This window comes from Meleagris gallopavo, chromosome 26, assembly GCF_905368555.1.
Source record: "Meleagris gallopavo chromosome 26, MGAL_WU_HG_1.1, whole genome shotgun sequence".
NCBI lineage: Eukaryota > Metazoa > Chordata > Aves > Galliformes > Phasianidae > Meleagris > Meleagris gallopavo.
In genome coordinates, this window is record NC_139429.1 from 2,481,996 (window position 1) to 2,499,825 (window position 17,830).

Below are 17,830 nucleotides of genomic sequence, written 5' to 3' on the forward strand. Positions count from 1 at the left end.
CGCTAGTGCAGTAATGGCAGCATTTCTCCCTGCTCACCTTCACCCAGCAAAAGCCACCACGTGGCAGCTCCTGCTCCCAGTACAGCTGCCACCAACTCACAAACTGCCTCTCCCTCTCCTCCTCTTAGTTTTTATTACTGCAGCACAGAAATCCAGCTGCTCTAGTAGAAAATCCCTGTGCTCTGCATCCACTGACAATTTTACGACCCCAAATCATCACAAAATTGTTTGGCTGGGCTCTTTACAGGATTCCTCGCTTACTAGAGCAAGATTTATTCTCTTTACGGCTTCCCCTTTTTTGGGATAATGACTCTGGACTCACTCCTGCAATTCCAACCCCTGGCAGCACCTCAGAGCAGGACTCACTGCTGCTTCTCAGCCAGTGTCCTGCAGGACAGTGTCACCCTGCTCCTGGTACCCACTCACCCATGGGGCTCACTGCTGAGACAGGAACCAAGGCTACCTGTGCAAGAGCCACATCAAGCTAGGATATGAGACTGGACTGATCTGGCTGTGCTGAATCCATACGCATTCAGGTCTCTAGATCTCTTGGATTAGGGAAGCACGATGGATAAAGGAGGTAAAACAGCGCTCAGGAGCTCTGGAAGCTGCAAAGCTCAAACCAGAGGGGTTTTGCCATGCCAAGAGGATGGCTTCTCCATCCCAGCTCCATGACCAAGATCCAATACTCCTTCTTTTTCTCTCTCCACCTCAGGACAAAGCTCCATGTGAGCTGGAGGAACTCACAGAACTGTTTGAGTTGGAAGGAACCTTTCGAGGTCATCTAGTTCAGCTCCCCTGCAATGAACAGAGGTTCCTCTCTCCTGGAAATATCTACCTAATTTCCCTAGGCATCTCTCCCATTCCAATGGGCTTCTCAGGCTGTTGGATGACTATGAGCCAGGCCCTTGACACTTCTCATTCTTGATTGCAGGTTTTGAGCCTAACAAAGCTTGGGCATGGTCAGGCCCTAAAAAGTCCTATCTTCAACCCCACCTCTCCTTTCATAGCCAGCCTGGCTTACTCCTCAGGGCTAAGAAAAAGCATCATCCCACCTGGTTTTATCCATTTTAGTGAAAGAGAAAAAAGGAGTAAATTCTCTGCTTATATGATCCAGAAACCATCTCCCAGATTGCTCCCACTGCCATTCCAGGGATGCCTGTGGCCATCCAGGAAACAGCTCCGACATGGGAGCCCCTGAGAGGTATTTTCTTGAGAGAATCTTTCCAGATTTGCTTAGAGCTGTTTAATTACAGCTGGGTCAGGAGAAGTGTTACAGATTTCTCCAAGGAGCTTTTCAGAAAGGGAGGGCTTTTACCGTAACTACATTCGCCACAGGAATGATGAAACACTCCACCTGCCTGGAACCGCAGCGAAGGTGCTGCCAAGCACAGAGCCCACCTTGAAACACAGACCTCTCCCACTTTCTACATCTGAGAAACCTTGGGAAGAAGAAGACAGATGGAAAAAAAATCTCCATTTTGTGGAACGGAACCGGAGACTTCTTTTGGAGCCACTGCCCACAAGCACCGTTTGCAGCCGGCTTGTCCCAGGGGCAGCTATTTCAACCAGCTCGAGGTGCAGGGCTCTGAGCTCCTCCAAAGGGATAGGGGAAACCCAAAAGCCACAGAGACTGTGTGTCCAGAGGTGTTTCCTAGTGTTTTATAATTCCTTATTCCCCTTTAAAGGAAGAGATGGTATTGGAGAAGCCCCTTCCATGTCCCCTCTCATGCCCCGCTCCCGGCCACCCTCCGCAGCACCCACACCATCCTTTCGGACATGGATCACCCTTACCTATTGAGCTGAGGAGAAGCTTGTCTCGACAACACTGCCCAGATAGCTGAGATTAATCAAAAACAAAGCAGTTATCAACACCCGCAAGGAGCCGAGCTCCGCAACACATCAGCACGTCAACAACTCCAAAGGAAAAAGGAGGGAAAGAAACCAAACTGAAACACAAACGAAACAAGGCTGGAGAAGAAAGGGGGAAAGAAACAGAAGAGAAAGGAAAAGAACAAAAATAATAATCAACAAAGCGAATGGATACACTGCTTAAAAGCACGGACAACAGTGCTCTAACACAGACTTGTCCTGCGACTGTCCTGTACCTGGAGCTCCTCGGGGTGCCCTGGCTCTGAGACTGCATGGAGACGTGGATCTATGCGTTCGTGTCTGCATCGCTACGGACCTGCGCTCCCAAGAGCCGCGCAGAAATCATCTCAGGTCCTCCAGGTCCCCCTCTCCCTCCCCAGCCTCTCCCGTGAGCCCTCCCTGCACCCTACGCACCCCTTTCCCCAGCCGCGCTGGAGGGATTTCCTAAGGCCATAACGCTTCCAGGTACCAGAGAGTGGGAGTGAAATGCGGAGGGCGCTGCGGGGTGAAAGGCTGCCTCCCCCCACCCCAAAAACCACGGCTCTGCTCCGAACGCCTCCGACCGCGCCGCGGGGCTCCATCACAAGCCGAGGGGCTCGGCCCCCCCTACAACAACAAGCCGAAATGAAGCGAGACGAAAGGATGGAACAAAAGCACGGCTACGGGATCTAGGGTGCTGTGAAAGAGACGGAGGAAGAGAGGAGAAATACAGAGAGAGAAAGACGCTTTTTGCCTGGAGCAACCCTGGTACCTGGAAAACCAGCCGCTACAGTCTAGTGCAGCCACATCCCTCTTTAGGGCAGGATCTGAGCGTGCCGGCGGCCTCCTGAATTCCACTGGGTTATTTTTTCCTCTCCTGACATGCTGCTGGTGGGGCTAAGTCCTTGATCTCTCCCTGCCCGCGTCCTGGGGCTGCAGCATCCCTTTTGCAGATGGGGCGGTGGTTTTTATAGCTGTCTCTGTCATGCATTAAAGCTCTCTAGATTCCGCGGGATGGAACAGAAGGAAGACACAGGCGCAGCAGCCCTAACGTTCGAAGAAAGCCAAGAGCCAGAAGCTAGAAGAGGAAACAACCGCCGGTGACACCAGGACACTTACCTACGTGAGCCAGGAGCCAGGCCCGCGGCCCAGGCATTTGTCAGCCTGGCACCCCAACCACAGAGCTCCAGTTCCCACATCAGCAGTCGGGGAGGAGGAAAGAAGCATCGGGAAGGCCGCCTGCCTAATCCCGAGCCGGCTCGGGCAGCGGCCATGCACCCTGCGCCCGCAGTGTGAGCCTCTGCAGAGCCGCAGCCTAGCAAAGCCCGCGGGACGCCATCTCCAAAAGGGATGCTGCAGCGTACCCAGAGAGACCCTACAGTTCGGATGATGATGGCAGGGAGGGAGTTGGAGGGAAGGGAGGGGCGAGGTGGGATGGGGAAAGTCGGGAGAGGGCCTGGGGGTGGGGGGGTGGACCACAGGTCTCACGCACTTACCCCGAGGTGGCTACCGTTGTCGATGTGGGCTCCGGTCTGAGAATCTCCTCGCTAGCCCTCCTTGGAGAGGGGATGTCTCCAAAAACATCCATGGTGTCCGCGGGCAGGGAGGAGCCCTGGGAGCCAGAAAAGCCGGTGGTCAGCGAGGTGAAGGCCGTGGCAGGTCGGTAGCTGGGGCTCTCCCCCCGGCTGCTCGGTGCGGGGGATCCGGTGGACGGCGTGGACTTGCGGGAGAAGCTGACCGCTGCGGGGGGCTGCAGGGTGATCTCTGACACCTCAGCCTGCTGGATGAGGCCCGGACGGGGCCTGGCGCGGGCGGTCAGCTCCGGGGAGCTGTTGCGGGAGCTGAGGGGGCTTTGGGTCAGAGGAGAAAGCCTCGAAGGTTGTAGCACCACCTGATGTAAACTGGGCTCGGCCCTCCTGACCTGCCGAGGGCTGGGCCGAGGTCGGGGCTGGGGCTCGTACCACCTGGTGTCCAGGCTGAATGTGCTTGTGCCGCTGTGGCCGACGGGCTCGGACGGTTCGTGGTAAGGCAACACAGGTATGCCCATACCTTGACTGGTATGTCTTAGCTGCCCTTGACATCCCATGGGTTGCATAGGTTTGTCCTGCCACTTGGTGGTGGTGGGCACAGAGGGTTGGCCCCTGCTGGGTGACTTGCCAGTCCAACTCTTTGGTGCCTCCAGGGGCAGGATGCCCGGGTAGGACGCGGGGACGACCTGAAGAGAGGAAGGAGGCGGCCCCCGAGGAAGACAACCGGTGGGCTGGGAGCCCTCGGCCACCGCCTCGCACTGCTGGAGCTGAGGAGGGAACGTTGTCGCGGGGGACGCTTCCAGGCTGCCGAAGGGGAGCCCCCAGGGCTCGGGGGACCGGCCCCCCGTGGGGGTCTGGGCCAGGGGCAGCGTGCTGTTGGAGGCGTTCTCCCCGTTCTCCTCGGGGATGGTGGGGTGTCCAAAGGGCCCCTCGGGGTGCAGCGGCGGGGAGGACATGACTGAGCTCAGAGGGCTGACTTCTGGCATGTAGAAGGGCGGCGGGTCCACCTCCCCGGGGCTGCTGCTGCTGAGGTAACCGTAAAACTGGTGGTGGAAAGCCCGGGGGGCCGGCGGGCGGGCCTGGCCTGTGGCCTGCAGGGCGCCGGGACCCTCCAGTGCCCGGTGGAACCGGGGGCTGTATGCTGGTGGCTGAAGGTAGGACTCCTGGCTGGAAGAGAGAGGGGTGAGCTGGGCCTTGAGGGCCGTGACGGAGGCTGGGACGACAGGGTCGTCGTTCTCCTCATCCGACTGCCGGAACTCGGGGTACATGTCTGTCTCCTCCACGAAGGGGAAGCCCTCGATCCTCCGCGTCTTCAACGAGGGCTCCATCTCCGCCGGGTCCATGACAAAGCGGCCATCCGGTCCGCGGCTGATGAGCTCGATGGGGGTGGTGGCCTCAGCTTCGGCCTCCGCCTTGGAGACGCTGTACTTCTTGCTGCTGATGGCTCGCTTGGTTTTCTTGTAGAGGGAGAGCTCCTTCTCCTTGGTGGGGCTCAGCATCCGCTTGGCCTGTGGGCCTTGGTCGTCAGAGGACTCGGAGGGGGGACGGAGCGTGCGGATGCTCTCCGGACTCACCTTGCCAGAAGACAACCTGGACCACAGGGGAGAAAAACCAAGAGAGGGGGAGGTCACCGGAGGGGAAACAAGCCCTTCTCATCCAGAAGAACTGCTGGATCCAGAAAGCAAAGATCTCAAAAGAGAAACTGCTGGAAGAAATTTGTGGGGACTACCATGATGGCTTGGCCAGCTCCGACACAGGCTGCAAGAAGCAAGTGGGAAAGAGGAGCTGGAACCACCACACACAGTCCCCACTCCTCAAGACACCTTTGCATCCCCCTTAGGGCAGGCAGTTTGCTCCAACGTCTCACAACAAGCTCCACAGTCCCATCAGAATGTAAGAGAGATCCAGAGCCTTTTTCCAACTCCTTCCAAAGTTTCCTACGTTCACCAAAGCTACCCATATGTGGGAAAGCTCCCAAGAGGTGCTCCCCAATTTTAGGGCTCCAGAAGAACCTCAAGCAAACATTCCCTCCTGCAGATCTCAGCATCTCACTCAGAGATGCTGACAGATGGTTTCAAATCAATTTTTTCCCCTTTTCAAACACTCAAATTTAAGGCTGAGAGCCTCAAAAGATAAAGAGATGGCAGGAAGAGATAAGCATCAGAACAGCATCCCTATTCAGAAAGCCTCAAACAAGACTGAATGGCAAAAGGTAGCAGATTCAACGGAGATGACGTGAGCGTGGCCATTTCAGTGTGGTGGATGAACTGAAAAAAGGAAGATTAAGATCCACCGACACAGGGACGCTGTGCAAAAGTCCAGGAGCCTGAGCTCCTTAAGGTGTCCACACCTCAGGATCTTGCATCCACTTCAGAAAGATGCTCCTGCTACTTAGTGGCTATAAGCACTTTTGAGGGGCTCTGGAAGGAGTTGTGGCCAGCGCAGCATCCTGACCCAGAGCCTTTGAGCATATGTGCAAAGAGACTCCAGCAGAGACTTCGCAGGAAATGAAAAGATATGCATTTGAGATTCTGAATTTTCCAAGAAAAACAGAGCCAACAGAACAACTCAAAACTACACTGAGCTTGCATGAAGGACTCTGAATACAGCAGCAGCCCTTCCCTTGAGGAGCCATTTTCAAGCTGGGTGTGTAATTCATTTCCACCTGCTCAACATGTCCAGATCCACAAGGTTGTCTCTTAAAGGTTGCTGTGCTTGTCCCTGTTGCTTTCTGCTCCAAAGCCTGTTTGTCCCTTGTGAACCATTTTGTTCCCACAAGTTTACAGAACATCGAAACCAAATTGTCACAAAACAAGGCCAGATATTTCCATTCGACCTTTGCAACAACTGTAGGAAGAGGCACCCTGAAGACCCACAGCCTGGTGCCACATCTAAGACAGATACTTACGGGGACTCCAAACTCTTCCTGCAGTGGGTTATCGAGAGAGGAGGGTCTGGAAAAGAATAAAAGGGGAAAGAAGAGAGAACGCTGAGGAGGCGCAACAAGACAGAGAGACACACAGACAACATCACAACCACAAAGAAGACACTCAACAAGAGGCCAAGTTTTCATTGCTGCTGTACTTTAATGGTTGCTGACAACAAACAGCTCCCGTCACAGATTCCTATCAGTCCTGCTGCCGCAATTTCACATGCTAGAGGCAAAGGAGCTGATTCCCCTGCCCTCTCTAGCTCCCCAGCTGCCTGAAAAGGTGGTGGTTTCCCTACCAGGTGCTCCTGTAAGGTGGCTGCAGGCCCAGCTTTAGGGCAGGAAAATGATGGAGTCTCCTTCTTGGGGTCTTCTCTAGCCTAACACAGCCATTGGACACCACCAGGCAGAGCCCAAGTGGCTGCAGAGCCCATTGCTGGGGGGGCCTCGGGGAGGGCATTGGTCCCCCTCAGCCAAGGGGACATCCCAGCCCTAGCCCCCAAGCTCTAAGAGCTGTCACCACGTGAGATTGTGCCCTCAGAAATCCCAGGCCTCTGTGCCGCCTCTTCACCCACCCTTCCTGTCCCACTCCCGAACACAGGCGCTTTCAGGCACAGCTGGGGGATGAAGTCAGGGCTTCACCTGAAGACGCGCAGGGGTGGAAGAAGAGACAAGACAGGGAAGAACATTACCACCACGACACAGTCAGGATAGAGGACAGAAACAACAAGAGGACAGATAGGACGAGGAGAGAAGCACGTCGGGGCCAAGCTCACCTTTCTTGCGCTTCAGTTTGCGTTTGCGTTGCTTGTTGACAAAGCAGGCGGCGAGTGTGCTGAAGAGGATGGCAGCAGCCAGGAAGCAGATGGTGGCAACGATGCCAGCCAGCACCGGGCGGGCTAAACCTTCGTCCGTCAGGTCAGGCTGAGGGAATACGTCTGGGAAAAAAGACGAACCATCAGGTGTTAGACAGAGACACACACGTGCATCCTGCCTGGGGGATCAACAGTCTGAAGGGCAATGCTGCCTTGATGCAAGACAGCTCGCTTGTTCCTGGAATGATAACCTTGAAGGAAAGATCCTGCCTTAAATTCAGCCCACGTGGGAAGACCGGGCAGTGTTGCTGCAGGCCAAGTGATGCAGAGGTGTCACGCAAAAGAAACCCTTCCATCTCTGTTGATGGATACCTGGGGAATATGTGCTCCTACCACACAAATCCATATTTATTTGCTCAAGAAGGTTGTGGATGCCCCGTCCCTGAAGGCATTCATGTCCAGGCTGGATGTGGCTCTGGGCAGCCTGGTCCAGTGGTTGGAGACCCTGCATAGAGGAGGGGGGTTGAAACTAGATGATCATTGTGATCCTTTTCAACCCAGACCATTCTACGGTTCTATGATCTATGCACAAATGAACACAGCTGCACCAAACCTGCAGTTATCTACTGCTGTAATAACCCAATGCAGCTCAGGCTGTAGCAACACCAAGTATTTTCCCCAGGCTGTGAATACAGCATATTTCAGCTCTTCAATGAAAACTGGGCTGGAACCAGCACCCACGCCTCTGAACCCTCATTCACTAACCAGGAGCGAATTTGAACCACCACCAGAGCTTAGCTGCAGCTATTTGCAGATGCAAGAGCAGTTATCAAATCCTGCACACGCCAGTGCTCCTGCCACACATCCACACACAGGGTCAGCGCACATTTGCCTGCTGGGAGCAGCAGCTCTGAGCTGCAGACAGCACCCAGGAGGGTCGGGACGCACGCACGCCCCGTGGCTGCAGCTGCCTTTGTGCCCCATGTGCTGTCAAACCCTATCAGAAACACTGGGCAAGAGGAGAGCAGCAGCACTGGGAGGACAGAAGCAGGCTGCAGGCAGCAGACTCCCTGCATCGCGCCAGCACCACTTGGGGGCAGAGAAAGACTGCTTCATTCCTGCACGCAGCCCAACTGGGCGGCTCCTCAGCTTTTTCCAGGAAAACCACACCAGCAGGGTTCACCGCATCCTCTGCCTCCTGCAGACCTCCCCCTTCCCATTGCCATCACCTGCCTAGCCCTGGCTGGAGGAATGCTCCTCCGAGCTGCATTGGGGTGCAGAGGACACACTGCAGCGTGTAGCAGTCTCCTATCACAAAGCTCTGCTGCCTCCCTCCTCCCCCCCCCCCGCCCTGGACACCGCACTGCAGTGCTGCATTTCCCTCTCTGCACCCTTCATTTCCATTTCCAGGCTGCGCAGTGCTGGGCTCAGAGCTTTGATCTCAGGGCACCCCACAGAGCAGCAAGGACCAAGAAGGGCACTTTGACCTTGCCTGCTCCCAACACTGCTGCTCCAAAGACAGCACAAGGGAGCAGAGTGGCCCAGCTCTCAAATTCACCTTCGGCTGTGGAAAGCACCAACACAGCATCAGCCAATACACTGCTATGCTGCCTTACAGACTAATGCTTTCTGTGATCAGAGAGACAGCAGCTGTGCTGGGACATTAATCCTAACCCAGCTCACAGCCGAGGTTGCAAGCAAACGCACAAAAGCAGTTGCTCCAGCCAGCACTGCTACAGTGATGCACGACCCCACCAGAGCAGCACTGCAGAGTGCAGATGCTCCCACAGCAGCCAGGCAAAGGGAAGGAGGAGGAAGCAGCAGTCCTTACCTGTACTGGACACACCAGCAACGTTACTGGGTTCGCTGATGAGATCTTGCATGACTGCCAGGACCCGGAACTCATACCAAGTGTCCTGAAACACCAAACACATCGTCAACCCTGCGAAGGAAACGAGTCACCCTGAAAAGCTTCCATGGCAGTCCCTCCCTGCTCACCTGGGACAAGTCCTTGGCAAAGAACTCGCTCTCGGTCCCAAGGATGGCATCGTCCAGGATCTCCCACCTCTCCCCAATGCGGAACTCCATGATGTAGCGGTCAATCGGAAAGCTGTGGTTAGCAGGAGGAAGCCATGACAGGAGGACGCCTTGCTGTGTCCGGTTGGCTGTTAGGCACCTCGGTGGGGTAACCAACACCAGAGGCTCTGGAGTTGTTACAGGGAATGCTGCAGACAGAGCAGATGGACCTTTGAGATGGGGTCAAGGGAAGAACAGCAGATGCTCTCCTCTCTGAGGTTATGGCCATGGTCTCTCCCCTTGCATTCTGGGGCAGCGGCTCCTCGTGCCTCTGCACACAGCCATGACATATGGGTCTGCACAAGAGCAGCGTGCCGGGATCCCTCCCACATGCTGGCATCAGCAGCAGACAGAGCATCACTGCAGAAGCAGCTCCCCACCTCACAGCAGGTCAGGACATATCCCAGGCATGTGCTCTCTCATCCCAGAGACAGAAAAGCAGCTTTCCAAAAAGGGGTGGACTAAAGATACAAGGACTAGGAAAAGGGGCACAGCATCAGAAAGCCTCCTCCTCTCTCGACCTATTTCTGAGACAGCCCCAAGGCTGGTACCCAGCTCAAAGCCCTTTGTGAGAGCTCCAGCTCTGAGCCGCACGCAAGTGATTCTATGCTCTATTAATAACTCCTGCCCCAAGCTGAACTTCAGGAAGATATGAAAGGTGACCAGGACCACAGTACCATTCCCCTGAGCTGCCTTAGGACAAGCTTTCAGGAGCCTCGAGCATCTGGAAAAGTCCACAGGTTCCAACCAGGACACTCCACAAACACTTCCTTTGCAGCTGGAAACTAATGCTGAATATCACCACCTCCAGGCAGAGGACACAGCCTATGCAAAGGGCCATTTCCCCTCCTCTGTGGACCTCCTGAAACCCTCTTTGCCCTCCTCCCACTGTGCTTGGGGAGGACCTACCTAGAGTGTTCACAGTGACCACCTCACTGAAGGAGCTGGTGCCCAGCTTGTTCTGAGCCAAGACACTGAACTGGTATGCGGTCTCCGGTTCCAATGTATCCACCAGTAGCCAACTGGAACCAGCTGGCACAGGGAGAGACAGCCAGTCATGGGGGCCAAACTGGGCTCTCTTCATCCTGCCAAGAGAGAAGGGAGCATCTTCAGGGAATGTGCCTTTGACCGGGAGTACCAAAGATGCTGCATTAACTTCTTGAGTGATAATGGAGCTTTCCCGAGAGATGGTTTGGTTTGGCAGCAGCAATGTGCATGGATGCAGTGCTGACACTTGCCACCCAAAAGCTGGCTCAGGGTCAGTGTGCACGAGGACCTGGAGTGCTGTCCCATCGCATCACAGTCACTGCCATCACCACCTTGCAGCCCCACACCCTGACAGCAGGGCGGCCGCAAACAAAAGCAAAGCCAGCAGCCCTGCTCTAAGGATTACCTCCATCACAACCCCAAAGCAAGCGTTCTCCTTCATACCCTGACAGCTCCCGAGCCAGAGCTAAGCTTCCCGTCAGCTGTATCCTTGTACATACAATCCCATAAGGGAGGCGGTTAGCTAAATCCTCATTTTTGCCCATTTTGTAGGTTTAACCCCAAAATCCAGGGTGAATAAAGCACAATCACCACAGCATCCATCTCCAATTCACTGCTACCAACAGGAGTATCATGGTGAAAGAGCCCGATGTCTCAAAGCAGCATCTTTGTGCTGCAATGATATTGCAAATATTGCTGAACTCCACGCATGCACTAGAGATGCTCTAGGGAGTCCCAGCCCTCAGCTGCAGGTTTCTGTTGTGCTCACAGAGGATTTACAAAGAATCACTGCAGAAGCTCTGTTCTGCAGATATGTGAGCTGTCGGTGCACTGCCAGGTAAACCCATCTGGAGCAAAGACGAGCAATGCTGCTGTAAAGGGAGCAAAAGGTAAGGCAGGAGGAGCAGCAGCAAGCCATGGAAACAAGCAGCTCAGCAGAGCTCTGTGCACGTGCAGAGTGCCTAGACCAAACCCAGCAGCTGTGGGCAGGAGAGCCCCAAAATCACAGCAACTCCAGTGGAGACTCCAGCTCCCACGCCATAGGAGTTGGATAGAGGGCAGCTGCGTGGGGCTCTCCCTCCTTCTCCGACTCCCCACTGCCCCCCACATTAAATTTCTTAACGTCCTTCCCTGCCTCTGGTTGCTCTCATTTCGCGTGGGGTCTGGAGAAAAATGGGGCTGGGCAGGCAGCCAGCAGCTGCCACCTCCCTGCAAGGTGAGACACGTCTCAAGAGCGAGGAGGTCAGATCAGTCCTTCCCAAGGACGTTTTCAGAGGCAGCTACGCAAGGTCTGTGCTGCTGCACCCACTCCCGCTCGCCTCCTCGTTTTTCTCTTCCACTCATTCAATTCCTTCTTCCTCTCTCCTGTCCTTTGTCTGCTGACACAATTATCCAACCCCACTGTGCGAGCGTAGAGACCGTCCTCAGTTTAGAGCAGAGCAGAACTCATTACGAGCAGCATCTCTCCAATCTCCACTCTATCAGCAGACCCCATCCGGGCAAATTAAGGAAAGGAAGGAAAGAAAGGCTGAAGAAGTGGGGGAGGACATCAGCACCAGCCTGTGAAAGGGCTCTCTTCACACTTTAAAGTGCGGCTCTTAGAAGAGGAGGACAACAGTAAGTGCAGAGCCCAGAGAAAAGCCTGACCTCGCTGCAGACACATTTTGCCCTCTTCTGCCTCGGGGTGGGGGGCCAGCAGAGCCAGAGGGTTGTGAGGAGGTTGAACGTACCCTTTGCTTTGGGTACCAGCAGCTCAGGGAGTAAAGTCTCCCAGACAGCATCTCACCGTCACTGGTCTCAAGCTAAACTGGGATTTAACAGCCCCCAGGGACTCACACGGAGGAGGGAGAGATCGTTTCTGCTTAGTCACATTTCTTCAGGATGCACTCTCTAAAGATTGCATTTTCCATCCTCTCCATGGCTGCTAAGCTTCATAAACAGTTTATCTTGAAATTAGATGCCAGAGGCAAAGTTACATGAATGCAAAGTGTCTCCCCGTGTAAGCAGACTAAAATGTGCTGGGGCAGACAGATGTACTGGCTAGCACAGGAGAGAAAGGAAACACTGCAGACCTACAGCCCTCCACAGCACCTCTGTTGCTGGTCTCTCCCATGTGCTGTGTGGCATTGCAGTGCCCCACAAGCAGCTCCTCTGCACCCAGCAAGAGCAGAAAAAAGCTGCAGAGAACAGCCCAGGGCCACCTCCATCCTTCCCATCCCTCCCACCCCAGGGCATAGATTTGCACTGCCTTGCATCATAGCACGACCCAAGCAATGTCCTCACCCTCCCCCAGCCCATCCCCCCCACCACGGCACAGCCCCGCTGCTCAAAGCTGGGCTCAGCTAGGAAGAAAAAGAAGCAGAGAGCAAAGCATGCCAGGATGACTCACAGAGGGCCGTACCAAACTGAGAAAGTCTGCTCATATCCACCGTCGTAGCCGGGCTCCCAGGAGACATTGGCAGAGGTCATGGCAACCACAACATGCACGCTGGTAGGGGCATGAGGGCTTGTGCCTGCAGGGAGAGAGATGGGCTGCAGCAGGAGCAAAGGCACGGCTGCGATTCCCAGCACTAACACAGCCCACAGCTCCTGGTGTGGATCTGCTTCCAGCCATGACACAAAGGGACTCCGCCTGCACAAAGCAAAGGCTTTCCTATCTAGAATGTCTGCTAGAAATACCAGCAGCATGTGGCCAAAATAAAAGAGCGGAAAACACAGCACCAATGGCAGCTGGAATTAAAGGGAGACATCGCTTTCCATGGGAAGCATCCCGTCCCACGCTCAGCACGCTGCTGAGTGCATCCCAGGAACGTGTCCCTGTGCCACCAGCCATCCCCGAGGCCCCATCCCCTGCCCATACCTACAACTGTAAGGTGAGTGCTGGCAGTAATGCTTGCGACGACGTTGGTGGCGATGCACTCCCACTCGCCATGGTCGTCCTTGCCAAGGGAGCGGATCTGCAGGGTGCCGCCGGGCAGCGTGTTGTGCTTGCTCCTGCTGGGCTTCCCTACCTTGGGCAAGGAGCAAGGGGAGCATGGCAAAGAGAAAAAACCACGATTCAGAAGCACGTCAAGCCAGGCAAGGCAGCAACGCGATGACTGAGCTATCTGCAAGGCCTATGGGGCACCACCAGGCACTAGAAGGGCTCCCATCTCTCTGCTTGCTGCAGTCTCCCTGTTTTCAATACGACCTGGCGCAGTAACTCAGGAGACACGCAAAACAGAGGCTGATATTCCCAACTCATACATAAGTCTAAAACCCTAAAAACAAGTCTTACAGATACCAAACCCTTCACAAAACTCAACGCGGCTTCTCCAGCATCCAAAGCTGAAATTGTCACTGCTGCGGAGGATGAGGCACTGAGTGTCCCCACAAACACTCTCTGAGGTGGGTGTCTGCCCCAGGAGAATCCCAGCGGCCCCTTCTGCTCCACTCAGTCCCAGCCAGTGGCAGAGATTTCAGCAGGAGGCAGCCTGGGGACATGGGAGGATGGCGTGCGTGGAGGTGCCTGGCAGCTCTCAAGCCAAGCGGAAGGATGCCTCTTCTAACAACTTGTGTTTATGCCCATTATCCAAAGCTGCACAAATCCCGTGTTGCTCTGAGCTCTCTTCTGCTATTCTTCATGCATGGATCCCACTGATGGGCTCCAGGGACCTGCAGCAGGAGCACGGCGGGTTACCAGTGCCCAGCCCAGGTCTTTTGCAGTCCTCCAGGAAGAGGAGGTCAGCCCTCAAGGGCTGATGGGGAACAAGAGAGCTTACTTCTTTCACTGAGAACCTCCGCTCAGCCCAATTCAGCCCTAGATGATGTCAGGGGAGGAAAAGCCCAAAGCTGAGTTGTGAGGAAGAGGGTCAGAAAGCACAAAAGTATTTTGAAATAAACCTAAATAAGAAGGGGATGGGGAAGGAAGATAAAATAAGATGGATAAGATGACTAAAGAGCCAACAAGTTTTAGGTAGGCCACTCAAGAACTGTACAAATTACAGTCCTCTTAGTGCTGGTATAACTTGGTGAACAGATCCAGCATCTCACTCTGCGACGAGTGCGGACAGTACTCATAGGGCAATGAAGGGATTCCTCTGAGAAGGGCTGGCAGAGGACAGGAGGCTCCAAGAGATGATCCTGACAGCTGGACAGTGGCTTTCCTATGGGAGCAGCAAAGTTGGGAAGCAAAGGGGAAGGGAAACAGGAAAGCCCTGGTGACATCACACCGGACCTGGCCCTGCAAAAGGGAACACCCTCAGATTCCCACGTCCAGTCCAGCAGGATCAAAACAGCTACTTTCCACGGTCTTCCAACTCCCAGGGCAGCAAAGCAGCCACTGGTGGGTCCAGGCCCTTGCCAAAACTCAGCCAAGCCCAGGGCAGAGCCCCCGGACCCGCTGTGGTGGCACATCCCCTCCTGCTGCAGGAGGTCTGTGCTGCAGGATCAGTGTCACCTGTGCCAGCCTCGTGTAGGGCCGGGAAGGTCCTGAGAGCAGCATCAGCGAGGAGGAGGGAGCCGGGGTGGGAGCAGTGCTCAGCTTTGCAGATGCTGCTGAGAAGGTTTCCCAGTATTAAGTACTCGATGGCCACAAGCTGGGCTTCCCCCACCCACCTGCGGGACAGGACGGCAGTGGCTCAGCCCAAAGCGAAGCAGCTGTACCTGCAGTTTGTTCTTACCGGGACAGAGTGTGGCTTCTCTGTCTGCAATATTCACCAAAAGCCAAAGGCACTGCAGATTTGTCTGGCAGGCCGGGTACCTTTCTCCAGGCGATGATAGGAAAGGGGTCTCCCGCAGCAGCACAAGGAATCAACAGCTCCCTCCCTGCCTCCTGTCTGTACTCCCAGCCTGGTAGCACCGTGAAATAGGGGGGGTCCTGCAGCCAAGGGAAAAGGCAAGGAGCTTGAGCCCACGCAAAGAACTGCCACATGTCAGCAGCCCTGTGCCACCAAACCCTCCCAAAACGAGAACCATCAGCAGTTTGGGTGAGGTGAAGGCAGCAGAAAGCGTGCGTTGAGGAGGCTTTACGGTACACTAAATTACACACACACAAGTTTTCTCTGAAAAGACACAGCGCTATGTTGCCTTGTTTAAATTTTAAGGAGGCAAACAGGAAAAAACCACCCACGTCACATCAGGTATCAGCCTGATTTCATCAGCTCCACAACCATCTCGGTGGATGTGCGTACACATGAGGTTTGCTAAGCTGCATTGCAAGAGCCTCAGCAATAACACAACTCACCACCACCGTTTGCAGGCATGTGTCTTTTTGTTCAGAGAACAAAGAGCAGCAGCTCCTATCCCAGCAGCACTGGTGACTACAGCAGAGCCCGGCGTGCATTGGGCTGAGCACGCAGCAGAAGCACGTGGAGCTTCTCTACAGCTTAAATCAGCTTTTCATTAAAAGTCTCTGCAAATCTAAAGCTGGGTCAGCAAGTCTGAACCTTTCGTTGGCAAAAATGGCCCCTCTCAGGGCCATGAACAAAGTGCTCAAATGATCCCGGTCCAGCACTGTTAAAACTCAGTGCTAGGCACCAACACATATTTGGGCCTGGGCTTCCCCACTAACCTACACCCATTAACAAATCATTGCAGTCAGACTTCAGCATTTCTTTGCACCAAACTCTTGCAATTTCTGCAGCAAGACCTGCAGTGCAGCTGAGCATTGCCCAAGTCCTGCTGCATGGTTGCAAACTTAAAGAATGCTTGATGGATGAGTTTTGGTAATGCCTATTTGGCATCTGAAGGTGCTATGCACCCCCAGCTCACCTTGCCAGCTCCAGCACAGCCTAAAATAGCAGTGGCAATGCAGCAGCACAGGCTTTGTGCATGCCAACAACATTGACAGCAGCAGGCTTTGCCCAATCCTGTGCCAAAATTGTGCTGCAGCTGCACAGTGGCATTTCCAGCTGCAGTAGGCAGTGAGGCTCAGAATGGGTTTTGCTGTCACCCTCATTGCATGGGTGCTTATGAGGTTCTGTCCTCGCCTTTCTCAAATAAGGAACAAAGCTCACAGCAAAAGGCAATAGGTTTGAGCAAGCTGAGTCACACAGGTAGAAAAGCAGACACATCAGGGGGCACCCAGCAGTGCCCAGCATCCCACACCCAGCCAAAGCGCTGGCTGCAGAGCCAGGGCTGCACTGTGCACATTACCTTCAGTACCAGTCGGGCAGGGGGAGACTGGCCCATCGTACCCAGGGCGTTATAAGGCACACAGGTGTAAGTGCCGAGAGCATCTTCGGTTGCCTCCTCAATTCGGATCGACCCATCTTCCAGCAGGTTCCAGCCAGAGTACTGTGGTGGTGAGAAAGAGGGATTTGATGCATCCTACACGCACCACTGCTTAATTTTCCCTTCAGCCAACCCCAACATCTAAGCCCAGGGTGGCTGGTGTGTCTCCTGGAGATTCCCAAATCACTTTCAAGCGTCCAGTTCCATTCCCAGAGTCCAACCCATCTCCAAGCCACCTCCTCAACTGTGGAGAGAGGAAAAATAGGCAAGATCAGCCTGTCTGCACACAGTCCTCTCACTGCGAGGAAACCCCCATCTCAGCCTTGCTCTAGCCCTCTTTTCTAGCTAACGAGGAGAAATCATTGGGTCTTAGAATCATTTGGGTTGGAAAAGACCTCTCAGCTCCCCAAGTCTACTCATCCCACCTTGCCCGCTGACCAAGTCTCTCAGTGCCCCACAGCTCTGCTACATCTCCAAGGACACTGAGGCCACCGCTCCCTGGGCAGCTGTGCAGTGCAGCATCACTCCTTTCGATGAGAAATGCTTCCTAATATCCAAACCAGATCCTTCACAGCTTCACTGTCCTCTGTACACACATCCCGGGGTGTGATTCACCCCTTGCAGCCGTGGATGCCTCAGCTCAATCAGAGAAAAGCTGTCTCCTAGAAGTGCTTCTCTCTCTGAGAACTGCGAGAGCAGCCTGGGTGAGCAGTCCTCAACACAGCCATCAGCCCTGGAGACACCTAAAATTAGGTGAGACAAATCCTACCCACGGAGTCTGAATCCCTGCCAGCATCTCGCTGCTCCCCGTCCTTCCCTGGGAAGGATTTCCAGCTCTGAGCACACAGATGACACATATTTACCTTGCTGCTGTTCTCCCCCTCGTAGACAATCAGGCTTCAAGTAACCCAAAGGACTCACAGACAGTCTGTCGTACCCCATATGAAACAGATAGGCTCAGTGATCTTTGTGGGTCCCTTCCAACTGTTGTCAAACACGTGCCCAGAGGCACTGAGGTTGCCTTTTCTTTTGAGCACTCTCCTGTTGGGCATTTATTAAACCTCCTGTGCCACAGGCCGGATAATTCCAGGACCCAGCTCCCACCTTTTGTCAACTGGGGAGACCAGGAGTCCGCACTCAGGTTCCTCTGTGTCCAGAGGGAAATGCAGGTCAGCAATAGGGACACCAAAGATTAGTGGCACCGAGGAGCCCACATCAACAGCAAGTTTAAGCCAAATAAAAACGTCCAATCGTTAATATTTAAACAAAAAAAAATTAAAATACAGAGTGTTTTCCTTAAATATTTAATGGCTCAGAACATCAAACAATGATTAAAGGATGATGGAGACTTGTTAAAAGGGTCTTTTAACCATTAGCTGCCCTTGGAAGAACACAGAGCCATCAAAAGGTCATTTGAGAAGGCTGGGAGA

The 17,830-nt window shown here is 54.3% G+C and overlaps 1 protein-coding gene across 5 annotated transcripts in view; it reads right to left on the reverse strand.

Moving 5' to 3' along the window:
- The window catches only part of IGSF9B (immunoglobulin superfamily member 9B), a 38,746-nt gene that overhangs the window by 6,473 nt on the left and 14,443 nt on the right, over window positions 1-17,830 (reverse strand). For 2 of the 5 annotated variants that reach the window (XM_085209245.1, XM_085209244.1), the window contains exons 9-18: window positions 16,323-16,463; window positions 14,929-15,045; window positions 13,048-13,198; window positions 12,577-12,700; window positions 10,110-10,285; window positions 9,123-9,349; window positions 8,956-9,040; window positions 7,086-7,247; window positions 6,289-6,334; window positions 3,348-4,970 (exon numbers count right to left, since the gene is read on the reverse strand). In XM_085209245.1, the coding sequence (XP_085065371.1) occupies window positions 3,348-4,970; window positions 6,289-6,334; window positions 7,086-7,247; window positions 8,956-9,040; window positions 9,123-9,349; window positions 10,110-10,285; window positions 12,577-12,700; window positions 13,048-13,198; window positions 14,929-15,045; window positions 16,323-16,463 (2,852 nt within the window). Of the gene's footprint in view, window positions 1-1,794; window positions 1,841-3,343; window positions 4,971-6,288; window positions 6,335-7,085; window positions 7,248-8,955; window positions 9,041-9,122; window positions 9,350-10,109; window positions 10,286-12,576; window positions 12,701-13,047; window positions 13,199-14,928; window positions 15,046-16,322; window positions 16,464-17,830 lie in introns of those variants that run through there. The other 3 variants (XM_085209247.1, XM_085209246.1, XM_085209248.1) reach the window with 3 other exon arrangements.